This window comes from Octodon degus, unplaced genomic scaffold (assembly GCF_000260255.1).
Source record: "Octodon degus isolate 3935 unplaced genomic scaffold, OctDeg1.0 scaffold00063, whole genome shotgun sequence".
NCBI lineage: Eukaryota > Metazoa > Chordata > Mammalia > Rodentia > Octodontidae > Octodon > Octodon degus.
Genome location: NW_004524639.1, coordinates 7,404,814 through 7,417,293, shown reverse-complemented (window position 1 = coordinate 7,417,293; position 12,480 = coordinate 7,404,814). Strand labels below are relative to the sequence as shown.

At 44.4% G+C, this 12,480-nt stretch overlaps 2 protein-coding genes across 2 annotated transcripts in view; one reads left to right on the top strand and one right to left on the bottom strand.

Annotated features, from left to right (window-relative positions):
- The window catches only part of Aifm1 (apoptosis inducing factor mitochondria associated 1), a 44,330-nt gene extending 42,397 nt beyond the window's left edge, over window positions 1-1,933 (bottom strand). Inside the window, exon 1 of the mRNA XM_004634505.2 lies at window positions 1,593-1,933. Coding sequence (XP_004634562.1) covers window positions 1,593-1,698 — 106 coding nt within the window. The 5' untranslated portion in view covers window positions 1,699-1,933. The remainder of the gene's footprint in view (window positions 1-1,592) is intronic.
- Window positions 1,934-7,806: 5,873 nt separating this feature from the next.
- Window positions 7,807-12,480, top strand: part of Rab33a (RAB33A, member RAS oncogene family) — a 13,707-nt gene continuing 9,033 nt past the window's right edge. The window contains exon 1 of the mRNA XM_004634504.2: window positions 7,807-8,370. Coding sequence (XP_004634561.1) covers window positions 8,113-8,370 — 258 coding nt within the window. The 5' untranslated portion in view covers window positions 7,807-8,112. The remainder of the gene's footprint in view (window positions 8,371-12,480) is intronic.

The window sequence follows — 12,480 nt, the reverse complement described above, 5'->3', positions numbered from 1 at the left end:
TTTTAAAAAAGTAAGTGAATAAGATAAATAAAAACCAAAAATAAAAAAGGCTGTATTTAGCGAAATAAGTACAGTACATAACAGGAGCAAGCCCAATGTGGATGAAAATCTTCAGGGTACCTGAATTTTTATCTAGATTTCTATGCAATTTACATAGAACACTATTATTTTGATGTGCAAAATGCACACAAATGGCATCCATTGATGGCATACTCTTTGAAATAAGGTAGAAAGGTTTTTAAATTCCAAGCACAAATGTGTCCTAGGCCATACATAACTCAGTCACACCTGTCAGGAAACATTTTGACTCAAAGAAATGAGAAAAATTGTTAAAATGCATTATTTACAAAGACCCTGCCAACCCCAGGGAAAATTTTTCCATTTTTTATTTTTAGGTGTTTCCATGTTGTAAAGCATCAAGGATAACTTTTTTTGTTTTGAGACAGGACCTTGCTATGTATATTCAGCAGTTCAGGTTGGCCTTGTCAATTTCCTAAGTGCTGGGCTCATAGGTGTGTGCCACCACACCCAGCCTCAAGGATAGCTTTTGATACTGTAAATTCAAATGCCCTCACTCTAAGATTACTGATAAAAATGCACTTCTTAAAAGTGGACAATTCAGAGGGGTATGGTGGCATACACCTGTAATCCCAGCACTGTGGGGCTGATGCAGGATTGTTTGGAGTTCAAGGCCAGCCTGGGCTACACAGTAAGTTCAAAGCCAGCCTGAACTAAATAGTGAGACCATGTCTCAAAGAAACAAAAAAAAAATCATTCATTTTGTCCATGAAGTTTTATAGATTTTAAATAAGAAGGCTCAAGGTATGTTCTGATAAATTCATGGGAAATCTGATGCACAATGGGCTAGTTAGTTGCTGGGGAAGGAAACTAGTTTATTCTTAACTTTTTGACTATCAAACTTTAGAAAGTGTGGGGGGGGAAGTACCAGGAGGTTTAGGAGCCTAGAGTCTAGCAAATTATCCTTAGCTTTACCTATTAATTATATGACCTTGGGCAAGTAATTTCACTTCCCTGTGTCTCTATTTATTATCCATAAAATGAATGGGTTGGACTTTACCACAAAATTCCTTCGAGCCCTAAAGTTTGATGAAATTACTCATGGTGAGAGGGGGGAGGAGACAACCTGTTCTGCAAAATCGTCACTGAAGTCCCCCAAGCTCCTCACTTACAGAAGAAAGTGAGGCATGGAACCTAAATGCCCGGTTTAAAGTATCAGATCCAGTAAATGGCAAAGTCTATCTGATCCCATTGCTTTAAAACGGCGAGGTGGGGGTGGCAGGGAGGCGGCAATGCACAGTAAGAGGAGACCAATCGTTCTATTACCCGGAACAGCAAGCCCTCCCAGGAAAAGGCCTCAAGCAGGCTACTGGGGTTCAAATCTCTTGAAGGTCAGGTCAGCATGGCTGTGCCGACTTAGGGGACTTGCAAACTCAGGGTTTGTATCCCACCAATTCGTTATTCACGCGACAATGAGTGCAAGAGTTAAAAGGGGTTAGGGAGCGCTGCAAGGGAGCCCATGGCACCCAGGCCCTTGCATGAAGAGGTGGGGTTGCCCGGGCTGGGTCAGTCACCTGCGAGCCGGTTCCTCTGCTTCGGGTTTCGGACGCACACTGTCCGCACCAAGGGCACCAGCTTCTGCTTGAAAGCACCCGCCGCAAGGCCTCCGCACCGGAACATCTCGGCCACCGCTCCTCGCGACCTCCTTCTCCTGCCTTTTCTTCTCAGTCACCGGCCGACGGGTCAAACACCAGGGACCAGGGCCCGCTCCCCCGCCTCCCTCCACACGCACACGGCGCAGGCTCCTCCCCCCTGCTCCAAGCGGACATTGGACACTGAAGCCGGCCCGCTAGAGCAAGGGACGGGAAACGGCGACCAGAGCTTACTGCGCAAGCGTCGCACTCAGCACTGCATTGCAATTGGGCCGCACGAAAGAGGATTTGCGCATGCGCTTAGTACTGTCACTGTTGCGAGGAACCCGTTTGTGGCTCCAGATTACAACTTTGCAGGAGTTGGTGGCTGTGCGTTGGTTTAAAGAAGTTTGGTAAACTGCCCAAAGAGGGACCCGTGGAGCCACTTGGCCGTGTGGGTGACAGGAACTGATAACAGCACTTCTCAAAGCGAGTCCTCAAAACTGTACTTTTTTTCGTTCTAGGCCATTAGTTTCTAGGTACATTCTGAAGCCTCCGGATTCTTGTGATCCGAGTGGGGGCGCCTGATTTCCCAGGTCCGGAATGCACTTCCGAGTTTTACAAGTTGCTGGCGCACCTTACCCAGCCCATTTCGGGCGCGAGGGATCCTTTGGTAGTCTTTTCCCCTTCTCATTTATGTGTTGTGCAATTATGGGTTCTAGATGCTGTGCCAGGGACTGCACACTCTATTGTGACTTCAGGCATGCTCAAGAGCATGCTGCTGGCACACAGTTTGTGCTTCACACGCTTCTGTGACAAAAAACACCAAGCAGCACTTTCAGAGCTGTGGGACGAGTACGTTGAGGAGCTGAATGTAAATAGGTATTTTGACTGCCAGGTGTAACTTAAATTTGAAATAATTTTTTGGCTGAATGCAGACCACATACCTGTTTAAAAGATCTGAATTACATAGTCATTTTATAAGGTGTTTGTTTCTTTTAGCAACTACTGCTTGGACTATATGATGAAAGGGGTTCTTGATATGGAAAATAGAGGAAAGGGTCACAATCTATTTGGGAGTATAACACATGATAGTCATTATAATAATATCTGTCACAGTGGCAGAGCAAGAGATGAGTTAGGATGGAATCATTAAGGAAGAATTTCATGCAAATATACTTTGAGCTGCACCAGGGATAGTTTAATGGCAAAAGCGCCTGCCTGGGGCCGGGGAGATGGCTCAATGGAATAAGTGCTTCCCAGGCAAGCACAAGGGCCTGAGTTCAATCCCCGGTTCCACCAAAAATAAAATAAAATAAAATAAAAATAAATGCCTGCCTGGCAAGCATAAGGTCCTGAGTTCGATCCCTGGTACCAAAAAACAAAACAAACAAACAAACAAACAACCCAAACAAACAAACAAACAAAAAAACTAAAATTGAGCTGAGTATTAAAGAACAATTAGTAGAACTCAAATAGTGGAGGGAGAGGAGGGATATTTCAGATGGGGAATATATTGGAATCAAAGGGAAGATTTTTAGTGGTGAAGCACCTTGATGTTGGATCCAAACCAAGCCAAGTTGAATCCTAGCTTCCACTTGGGAAAGTCATTTAATTGCTTCACTTTCCTCATCTACCAATCTTACTTACAGGGGTGTTAGGAAAACTAAATGAGCCATTACTGTTTCTGAAACAGAAGGATCACCCAGTTTGAGCCCAGCTGAAGCAACTTGGCAACACACTGAAATGTTCATTTAATGTTTTGTGGTTTTTTTTTTTTTTTTTTTTGTCTTTTTGAGACAGGGTCTCACTATGCAATTCAAGCTGACCTTGAGCTCACAGTGATCCTCCTACGTCAGCCTCCCGAGGGCTGGATTTACAGGTGTGCACCAACATGCGGCTGTTTTCTTCTTTTTAATGTCTTGTTTTTTTTTTTTCAGACAGGGTTTCACTGTATAGTTCAGGCTGGCCTTGAACTCACAGGAGTCCTCCTTCCTCAGTCTCCCCAGGGCTAGGATTATAAGCATGTGCCACCAAACTAGATTTTCAAACTCTTATTTGATACAGGTTTGTGCTACTACTGGAGATCGAACTTGGGTCCTTGTGCCTGCCAGGCAGGCGCTTAGACCACTGAACTATCTCCCCAGTCCAGATCTCAAACTTTTAAAGAGCTCTAGGTTTTTGGGCCCATAGAAATCCAAACACAAACAAGAACAGCAAAACATTATTTCCATTACTTGTAAAGTGGTTTATTTTATTTTATTTTGAGATAGGGTCTCACTACACAATTCAGGTTGGCCTTGTGCTCACTTTTGTAGTCCCCAGGCTAGTCTCAAACTCAAAAAGATCCTCCTACCTCAACCTCCTGAGTGCTGGGATTACAGGCATACACCACTATGCCCAGCTCTTATTATTTTAAAGGATTTACTGACATTGCTGTTTACTGATACTTCTTAAAACCAAGAACAGGGCCAGGGAGATAGCTTTGTGGTTTAAGCACCTGCCTGAGTTTGATACCCGGTACTAAAAATATAAAAATAAATAATAAAGACCAAGAACAGCTGAACAAAGGGTGGGTCAGATAGCTCAGTGGATTAAAGCACCTGCTTAGAAGCAGGGACCAGGATTTGATCCCTGGTATCCCCTGCCAGCCCTGCCCCCAGGGTGCACTGAGATGGCAATTGAGACTGAGTGTGGTGGATTGAGACTGGGCGTGGTAGTGCACACCTGTAATTTTAGCAATTGGGAGGCTGAAAACAGGAGCGTCACTATGACTCCAATCTGTGTAGTGAGGGGATGAAGGAGATGGCTCAGTAGAATAAGCGCTTTCCTGGCAAGTGCAAGGGCCTGAGTTCAACCCCGGTTCCACCAAAAAAAGAAAAAAAATCTGTGTAGTGAGACCCTATAGACACTGTACTAAATACATGAAAGAACAGCTGGGTATGGTGATGCATATCTGTAATCCGAGTGTTCAGGAAGGCTGAGGCAGGAGTGTCACCGAGTTTGAGGCTAGCCTGGGCTATATAGTTCAAGGGCAGCCTGGGGAACATAATGCAACTCTGTCTCAAAAAAATAATAACATATCTGGACAAGTGAAGTAGAAGAATCCCTCAAACCCACATGTTCAGGGCCAGCCCAAGGAACATAAGGAGATCCTTGCAACAATAGCAACAGCAACAAGAAAATAAAAACTAGTAATAAATATAGATTGATTAGGTGCAAATTTTTATTAATTTTATTGAGAAAAAAATTGCAATGTGACAGCTTTAAAACAGGTTGTAGGAGAGTTATAACAATTAATACATTGCATATTGTTGTCTTTGTAGTAGTCATTCATACCACAAGATGCAGACATGATATCCTGTCCAAACACTATTAGTACAGATCATTCTTCTTATTGAATTAAGTAGATGCAAATTTAATCATAGCTGTTGTTTGTGTGCATATGTGTGTGTGTGTGTGTGTGTGTGTGTGTGCGCGCGCATTTGTTTTGAGTCAGTGTCTCACTATGTAGCCCAGGCTGGCCTTGGACTCATGGTGATCTTCCTGCCTCAGCCTACTAAGTGCTGGGATTGCAGGTATGTGCCACCATGCCTGACTTTCATATCTGTTAGTAGAAGAGGCTTTGGACAACACTGTTAAAATCATGACAGTCATGTACCTGTGAAGCCCTGAATGTATTTGAAAGAATTTAATGATGCACAATTTAAGAATTTAAAAAGCATTGTAAAGCACATTTCATTTTTTGCATTTGGTCCATTGAGATAAGCCTTTTAATCAGGCTTTGTCATTTTAATTAACAGTCTATTTTACCTTTTTGGCAAAGTGAAAATACTGTGTTTATCAAACCAATTCCACAAAATATAAGTGGACCTCTTATTTCAACTCACAAAAATAATACATGCTTTTTATTAGGGCAAGGAATCCATTTTGAAATGCCCCATTTCCAGCAATCAAAGGTAGACTCAGTGACAAGTTTTTGCCAGAAGCATATATCTAAATAATCTTATGTGGATATAATTTTATTTTTGTTTTTTGGGAACTTAGCATTCTAGCTATGAGTTGACAAACCCTCTTCTATATGTACAGGAAGCACCCAATTAATAGTTAACTGCCCCTCCTTTTTTTTCCCTCCTCTTTTCTACAATGATTTTTCTGTATGTAGAGATCACTAGAGGCCTTAGCTTCCAGTACAAAGGAGAATGATCTAGCAAACTAGATGTCAATCAAATATCAAAACACTGTACAATGATGGTTGCTAGTCATAAGGAAGTCTTTGGATTAGCCAAGTAAGAGTCAATCCTTTTGGTGGCATTAATGTGGAATAATCTAAAGTTTTAGAAATGGATGACCCACATGTATGATTAAAAGGTTAGCTCTAAATATATCTACTGACTCAGCTAATAAGCTTATCAACTAGAAGAGCCTATTTTGAATAACTCGGGCTTGGCCAAATAGTTCCATTCCAGTTGGCATACGAACATAACACCAATGCACTGAATTAGTGGGAAAGGATTCAGTCACATTTTTCTCTTTCTAAAGCTCCGCCTCACATACAAATAAGATGTATTACCTTAACTTATGAAATATATGAGGGGAAGGGTAGGGTAAAGTTTTAAAAAAGAACATAAAATAGAAGAATGGATAAAGAGAATGTGGTGTTTAAACACAATGGAATACTACTCCACTATAAGGATAAATTTGAGTCATTCGTGAGGAAAATAGATGCACCGTCAGACCATAATATTAAGTGAAATAAATCAGACAAATATTACATGGCTTCTGTTGTATAAGAAACCCAGAGTATAAATAAAGTGAAAAATTAGAAAAATAGGAAATGGAGATAGGGTTTTTGCAAATGGAGAGAGAGTCAAGAGAAGGAGGGAGGGCAGTGCAAGGGGATTTGAAAAGAATTAAGAAGTGTTATGTACATGTCCCAACTCCCCACAGTGAATGAAATCATTCTGTACTGCAAACATGCTAATAAAATAATTTTTAAAAAGGTAAGATGGGTGCCTTTTATTGTATGTAAATTGCATCAAACACATTCTAAACCTTCAAATTACTTTTAGGAGGAATATGGGCCTGAACCAAGATATGTGATTATTAGTAAGCTTTGGGAAGCCGCCCTCTTATACAGTAAGAAAGTTGTGTTCATTTATCATCTTCCAAGCATAATGTAGGCTTTTGGCAAATTAGACCAAACCACTTTGTTCTACATTCAGGTGTGTGGGGGGGTGAACCCTCCTAGGGATTCCTAACTCTCCTTAAACTCTGCCTTTCCAGGAGGGTTTATGGTTATGTAGAAGGCTCAGGAATGCAAGGCACTGTAGAGCTTATGCCATGTGTTAAGATCCCTTACCTGGGTCTATAATGTTTAGCCACAGAAACGAAGTCCCCTTTTGCTGTAGCTACTACCACTAGGTTTCCCCCTTCTCTTGTCTTCAGGATGGGCTTCTCCCGCGGCAGGCCTTCCCTATTGGCCAGCCAAACACAACCGACTGCGTCAACCAATGGGAACCACTCTCCTGAACATTCAGAGGATGGGCGCTCATGGTGTGATAAGGGGAGGTTGGCGCCTGGTACGCGCCCCCCTACATCTGGCAAATCTGTGACAGAAACTGTAACACCCCCTATACACGCAAACCTGCACCCCGTCTCCCTTTCAGCCGCGCGCCCTCCCACAACTCATCATTGAATATGTTGGCAGCGCCCTCTGGCTCCTTGGGCCTCACCAGCACACCTGCTTACTAAATACAGAGCATCCCTTTATCCCTAGGCTTGGGCGAGAGCAGGGAACCTAGGAATCGTGGCACGGCTGTCCATAGCGCCAGAGGTGAGAGAGGTATCCCTGACCCACACTCCACCTATTCCCGCCGAGTTGTGTTGCTCCGGTGATGCTTATGGTGCAGCTCTCTTTGTCCTCCGCAGCAGTGCTTCCTGCCTGCTGACCTTGTGCACTCCAAGCAAGTGGGGGTGGGAAGTCTGGAACCTATAGCAAAAAATGGGGGCCCGAGAAAGAAAGTCTATTGCTGGGTAGTTTGTGCGTGCCTCTTTCCCCATCCCTTCTCTTTCCTCCTTGGGCTTCCTCTCGCCAGTGTGTCCCTGGGGTACAGACGGGAAGATCTACGCAAAAGCGCAGTCCCCAAGCGTCTCATCCGAGGGCATGCACAGGCAGGAGAAGCCTCGCTGCTTGCCTGCTCTCCTCTCCCTGGCTTTTGTGTTGGTGCCTTAGAGCTGCAAGGAGGGTGCGCTGGAGGAGGGGGGGGGCTTGGGTGAGAAGCATCCCTTTCACGCGCGCGCGCGCACACACACACGTTGCCAGCGCACGCACACTGGGGCGGACACACTCAGATACACACGCACACGCACAAAGCTCGCTCGCCTCTAGCGCACTAACGTGGCCGCTTTCTTTGTGTGGAGCCCTCAAGGGGGATTGGGGCCCCGGTCCGGTCCCAGGGAGATGGCGCAGCCCATCCTGGGCCATGGGAGCCTGCAGCCTGCCTCGGCCGCTGGCCTGGCATCTCTGGAACTTGACTCGTCGCTAGACCAGTACGTGCAGATTCGCATCTTCAAAATCATTGTGATTGGGGACTCCAACGTGGGTAAGACCTGCCTGACCTTCCGCTTCTGCGGGGGAACCTTCCCAGACAAGACTGAAGCCACTATCGGTGTGGACTTCAGGGAGAAGACGGTGGAAATCGAGGGCGAGAAGATCAAGGTGAGGCAGTCAGGTCTGGGAAGGGAGGGACCAGGGAGGAGGCTTTGCCTGAGCTGTAGCTTTAGTAAATGTCCAGTGCTTGTTGTGTGACGGCTTGCTGAGCCCAAGACCCTTGACACCTACTGGTCCGTTTTTGCCTGTCTCAGTGACACTGTCTCCAGCTTAGCTGATTTTTTTTAAGAGCAAGCAGGACTGGTTGTTGCCTTGTTACCTTTTGCCTTTGCCTAGCAGTTCCTGCCAGGAAAAGCATGTGTGGTCTCTCATCCCTGACCCTGAGTGGGAGCCGCGGCACCTGTGGGCAGAGGGTGGCATAAGGCATCCCTTGACCCTAGGCTGTGGGATGGGTCTCAAAGCACTTTACACACCTTGAGGTCTCATCTATCTCTTGGGCTCCAGTAGGCTGCAAAAAGCCACTTTGGCTAAGCCCTGTGTCATTAGAGAAAGCGATGGAAATCCATAGAGAATGAAAGCTGCTTTAGGTTAAATTTCAGTTTAAAGTAGGGTGGTCATGGCACAAAGCTGTGGGCCATTTTAAAGATTAAAATAGGGTCACCGGCTTTCACCTTCATAAGTGAAACTTGTTTTTTAGTCTTGTCAAATGTATCTTTTTTATTTGTCTGGGGTATCTAACAAATGTACAGCCCATTATTCATTCTGTTGCTATTGTCTTCAAAAGCCCTTGGTACAAATGCAAAACAACTTATTTGAAGGCCAAGGAAAGTGCCTTGACCACCCCCCACTAGTTTATCAAATAGGCTAAGTACAAACATTCTTGTCTATTTGTGCTCACCTCTAGTTCAGAAAAGGTAGCAATTCAATAAGACAGTAATATATCAAAGTGCAGCGTTGGTGGAAAGGAGGACACAGCAAGGGCGACTTTGTGTGTCCCCAGAGGCGAGGCAGTCAACATGATGGCAGGCAGCACCTAAAGAGGCACTCGGGATATGGAAGCCAACTCCTTTAAAGCCACAATTGACCCTGATTTTTGGAGGTACAGGGGTGGGGGGCTCAACCCCCACATGGCCTCATGCATGCTAGGCAGGTGCCCTACGACTAAGCTACATTTCCACCCCAGTTCACTTTTTTTGAGCTTATAGCTGGACCCCAGAGAGAGTCAAAGTGGAGGCAAATCTCTTGCTAACCAGACAGCCCAACTGACAACAGGGTCTCTTTCTCTAGTTTTTCATTACATGAGAACAGAACCCGGGGCCTCCCATATGCTAGCCAAGAGCTCTGCCAGTGAGCTATGTCCCCAGCCCTCGGGGCCTATGTCCTGGATGGAGAGGAGAACTGAGCAACTGGGGAGACTGATGAAACACTCCAAAAACTGTGCAAGACTCTTGACTCCTTGATTATGAAAATGAATGTATTATAAAATGGCTTCAGAAACCCGACCAAGGCACTAGATGTCAGGAAGACGGGTAGCTCACTGCTAATAAGGGAAAGCCCAGTGGTGGTGGTGGTGGGGCGCTCTTTAAACCTGTGATCTTTTTTGTTTTCTGCATTTTAGGAGGAAATTGTCACAGTTCCCTTTAAAAATCAAAGAGTAATCTGTTGTTATCCTTTTTATCCTTTCCTAGGTGTTTGCATGGTTCAGAATTCCTTTAGTGTGTCTAACTTCTGTAATGTAAAGTTGTAAGGTTCTGAAATGTCTAAAACATGTCTTTAGCTTTGTTTTTCTTTTTTTTTTTTTTTGAGGCAGGGTTTCATAATGTAGTTTAGGTTGCCTTGAACACACTATGTAGCTCCAGGCTGACCTCTAGCTTGAGGTGATCTTGCCTCAGCCTCCCATGTGCTGAGATTACAGACATATGCTACTATGCCCAGCTAAAACATACCTTTTTATCTGACATAGAAATATATTTATGTACTAGTCTTCTTCTTCTTCTTTTTTTTTTTTTTTTGCAATACCGGAGATTGAACTTGGGACCTTGTGCTTGCAAGGTAGGCGCTTATGCCACTGACAGAAATATATTTATGGATGGACTCTTAAACCCTCAAAATTCTTAAAATTTAATGCTATTGTTTGTTTAAAATGAAGTGTTACAGTGAGCCAGGGTTACTTGGATTTAAATGGGGATGAACAAAGCCGTCTGAAATTTGGGTGGAGGAAAAAGAAATATTTGGTAGCCTAGAAGAGGATGGAGGAGATGGGGAGATGGGAAGGGGACTGGAAATGTGAGAATGGGAGGTGAATGTCCTTCCTTTCTGACACTCCTATACTTAGCCAAACTGGGTTTCATGGTCTCCGCCAAAGATTCCAGACTTTTTCCCAGAGGGCAGAGTCTATGACAGTGTGACTCACTAGAAACAGAGCTCAGCACAACACCACGTGCATATAAGTGCATAATACAAGCTTTTTTGGGAAGATGATATTTTCAAGAGGACAAAGCCTTATGACATGGCTCAAGGAGGAGCCCTCTGATGGCAGAGTCTGCAGGAACTCAGGGTGGACTGTGGCAGACGGAGATGGTGAGGCAGCCTCTTAGCAAGCTGTTGTAAACTCGAGGCAGAAGGCCAGCATGTTTGTGGAAAGACAGCAGAGCATGGCAGCTGGCACATGATCTGGATAGGAGATTTTTGTCCCATGCTCTGGCTGGCCTGAAGTTTTTCAAGGAATGAGAGCCAAAACCATGCCTAGAGGATATTGCCAAGGGGTTCCCCCATTGGGAGAGAGAGGGAAGAGTCTAACACGACTGGACAAGATCGCCCTAGACCACAGCTGTAGAAGGTTGTGGGGTTATGAAACACAAGCCTTGGCAGAAAAAGGAAGGAGAGACCTCAGTCAGATCTTGTTCTCAGTCCTTCAGCAGGGTGTGGCCTCTCCTGAGTTGCTCTCTGTGTCCCAGGGTAGCACATAGGACAACCCAGGCTAGGAGGCAACTGATTTGCTGTAGTTGAAGTTATATTGTTAATCATCAGAGCCATCCCAAGGGACAGAAGACCCATTTGGCTTCTCCAGTAGCTGTGTTTCCCACTGCATATCATCCCAACATTTAGCATTCAGTGTTTCTGGTAAACACAAACTCAAGAAAAGCCTCCAGCGAGTAGGCAGTGATAATAATAATAACTTCTATTGATTGAATAAACAGGGAGTCCAGGCTAAGCACTTTATAAGTATTATTTGATACAGAACCTTTGTGAAATTAGGATTATTGTTATTTCCACTTTATAGATAAGCAAACTGAGGGTGACAGCAATGAAATAATTTTCCCACTCACGCACGGATCTGAGCTTCAGTCTTTAACTCTGGAACCCAAGCACCACACCATCTCTTTCTGTTGACTTTCCTGTGACAGCACCAGGGTTTCATTCCAAGTTTAGAGGCTATGCTTTTCACTGTTGTGCTCTACTCTAGTGGACAATAGAGTATCTAGCGCCCTACACTGCAAGGCGTGTGCTTAGTAGGAGTTAGGAGGCCAGGCAGCCAATCTGGTCCCTTCTAGGTTAGAGCCCAGGAGTCTTCAAGTTGTCTCCTTCAGGCCTGGGTATGTATCACAGTACTACAGCATTTGTCTAAAATGTCCAAGGCCCTGGGTTCTATTCCCAGTACCACTAACGTACAGTCTCCTACACTGGTACCCAGGACACTGAGCTGAGTACCTGGTTTTATTTATTACATCTTGGCTATTTCACCATAGGTATAAGAATCAGAATGTTCTGAGAAAAAGTGACCATAGAGATTCTCTAATCCAGTATCCTCAGATAGGCAACTGCGGCTCGGAGACAGAAGTGACTTGCTCAAGATTACATAGGACCAGACCTACAGTTCAGGTTTCCTTAATTTCTTCTTCTTTTTTTTTTAAATACTCTTAAGGCATTTATTTATTTATTTATTAACATGTTCTCTGCCAAGATTTCACATTAGGTTAAAATTCAATTCAGTCTTTTTACATTTCTCTACTGAGGTTGGCATCTCAGTGCATTACAGAAAAAACACCTTCTCCAGCAATCAGTGTGACCAGCATCTGCATAGTAAGCCCCACAGTCAGCCTCTATGTTCCCCAGATGAACCACCTAGATGTTAATACTGCTCTACTACAAGGTAAAAGCTCCTAACTCAAATTTATTGGAAAAGGAGTGAAAATTCTGCAAAGTGCACTTTCAAAA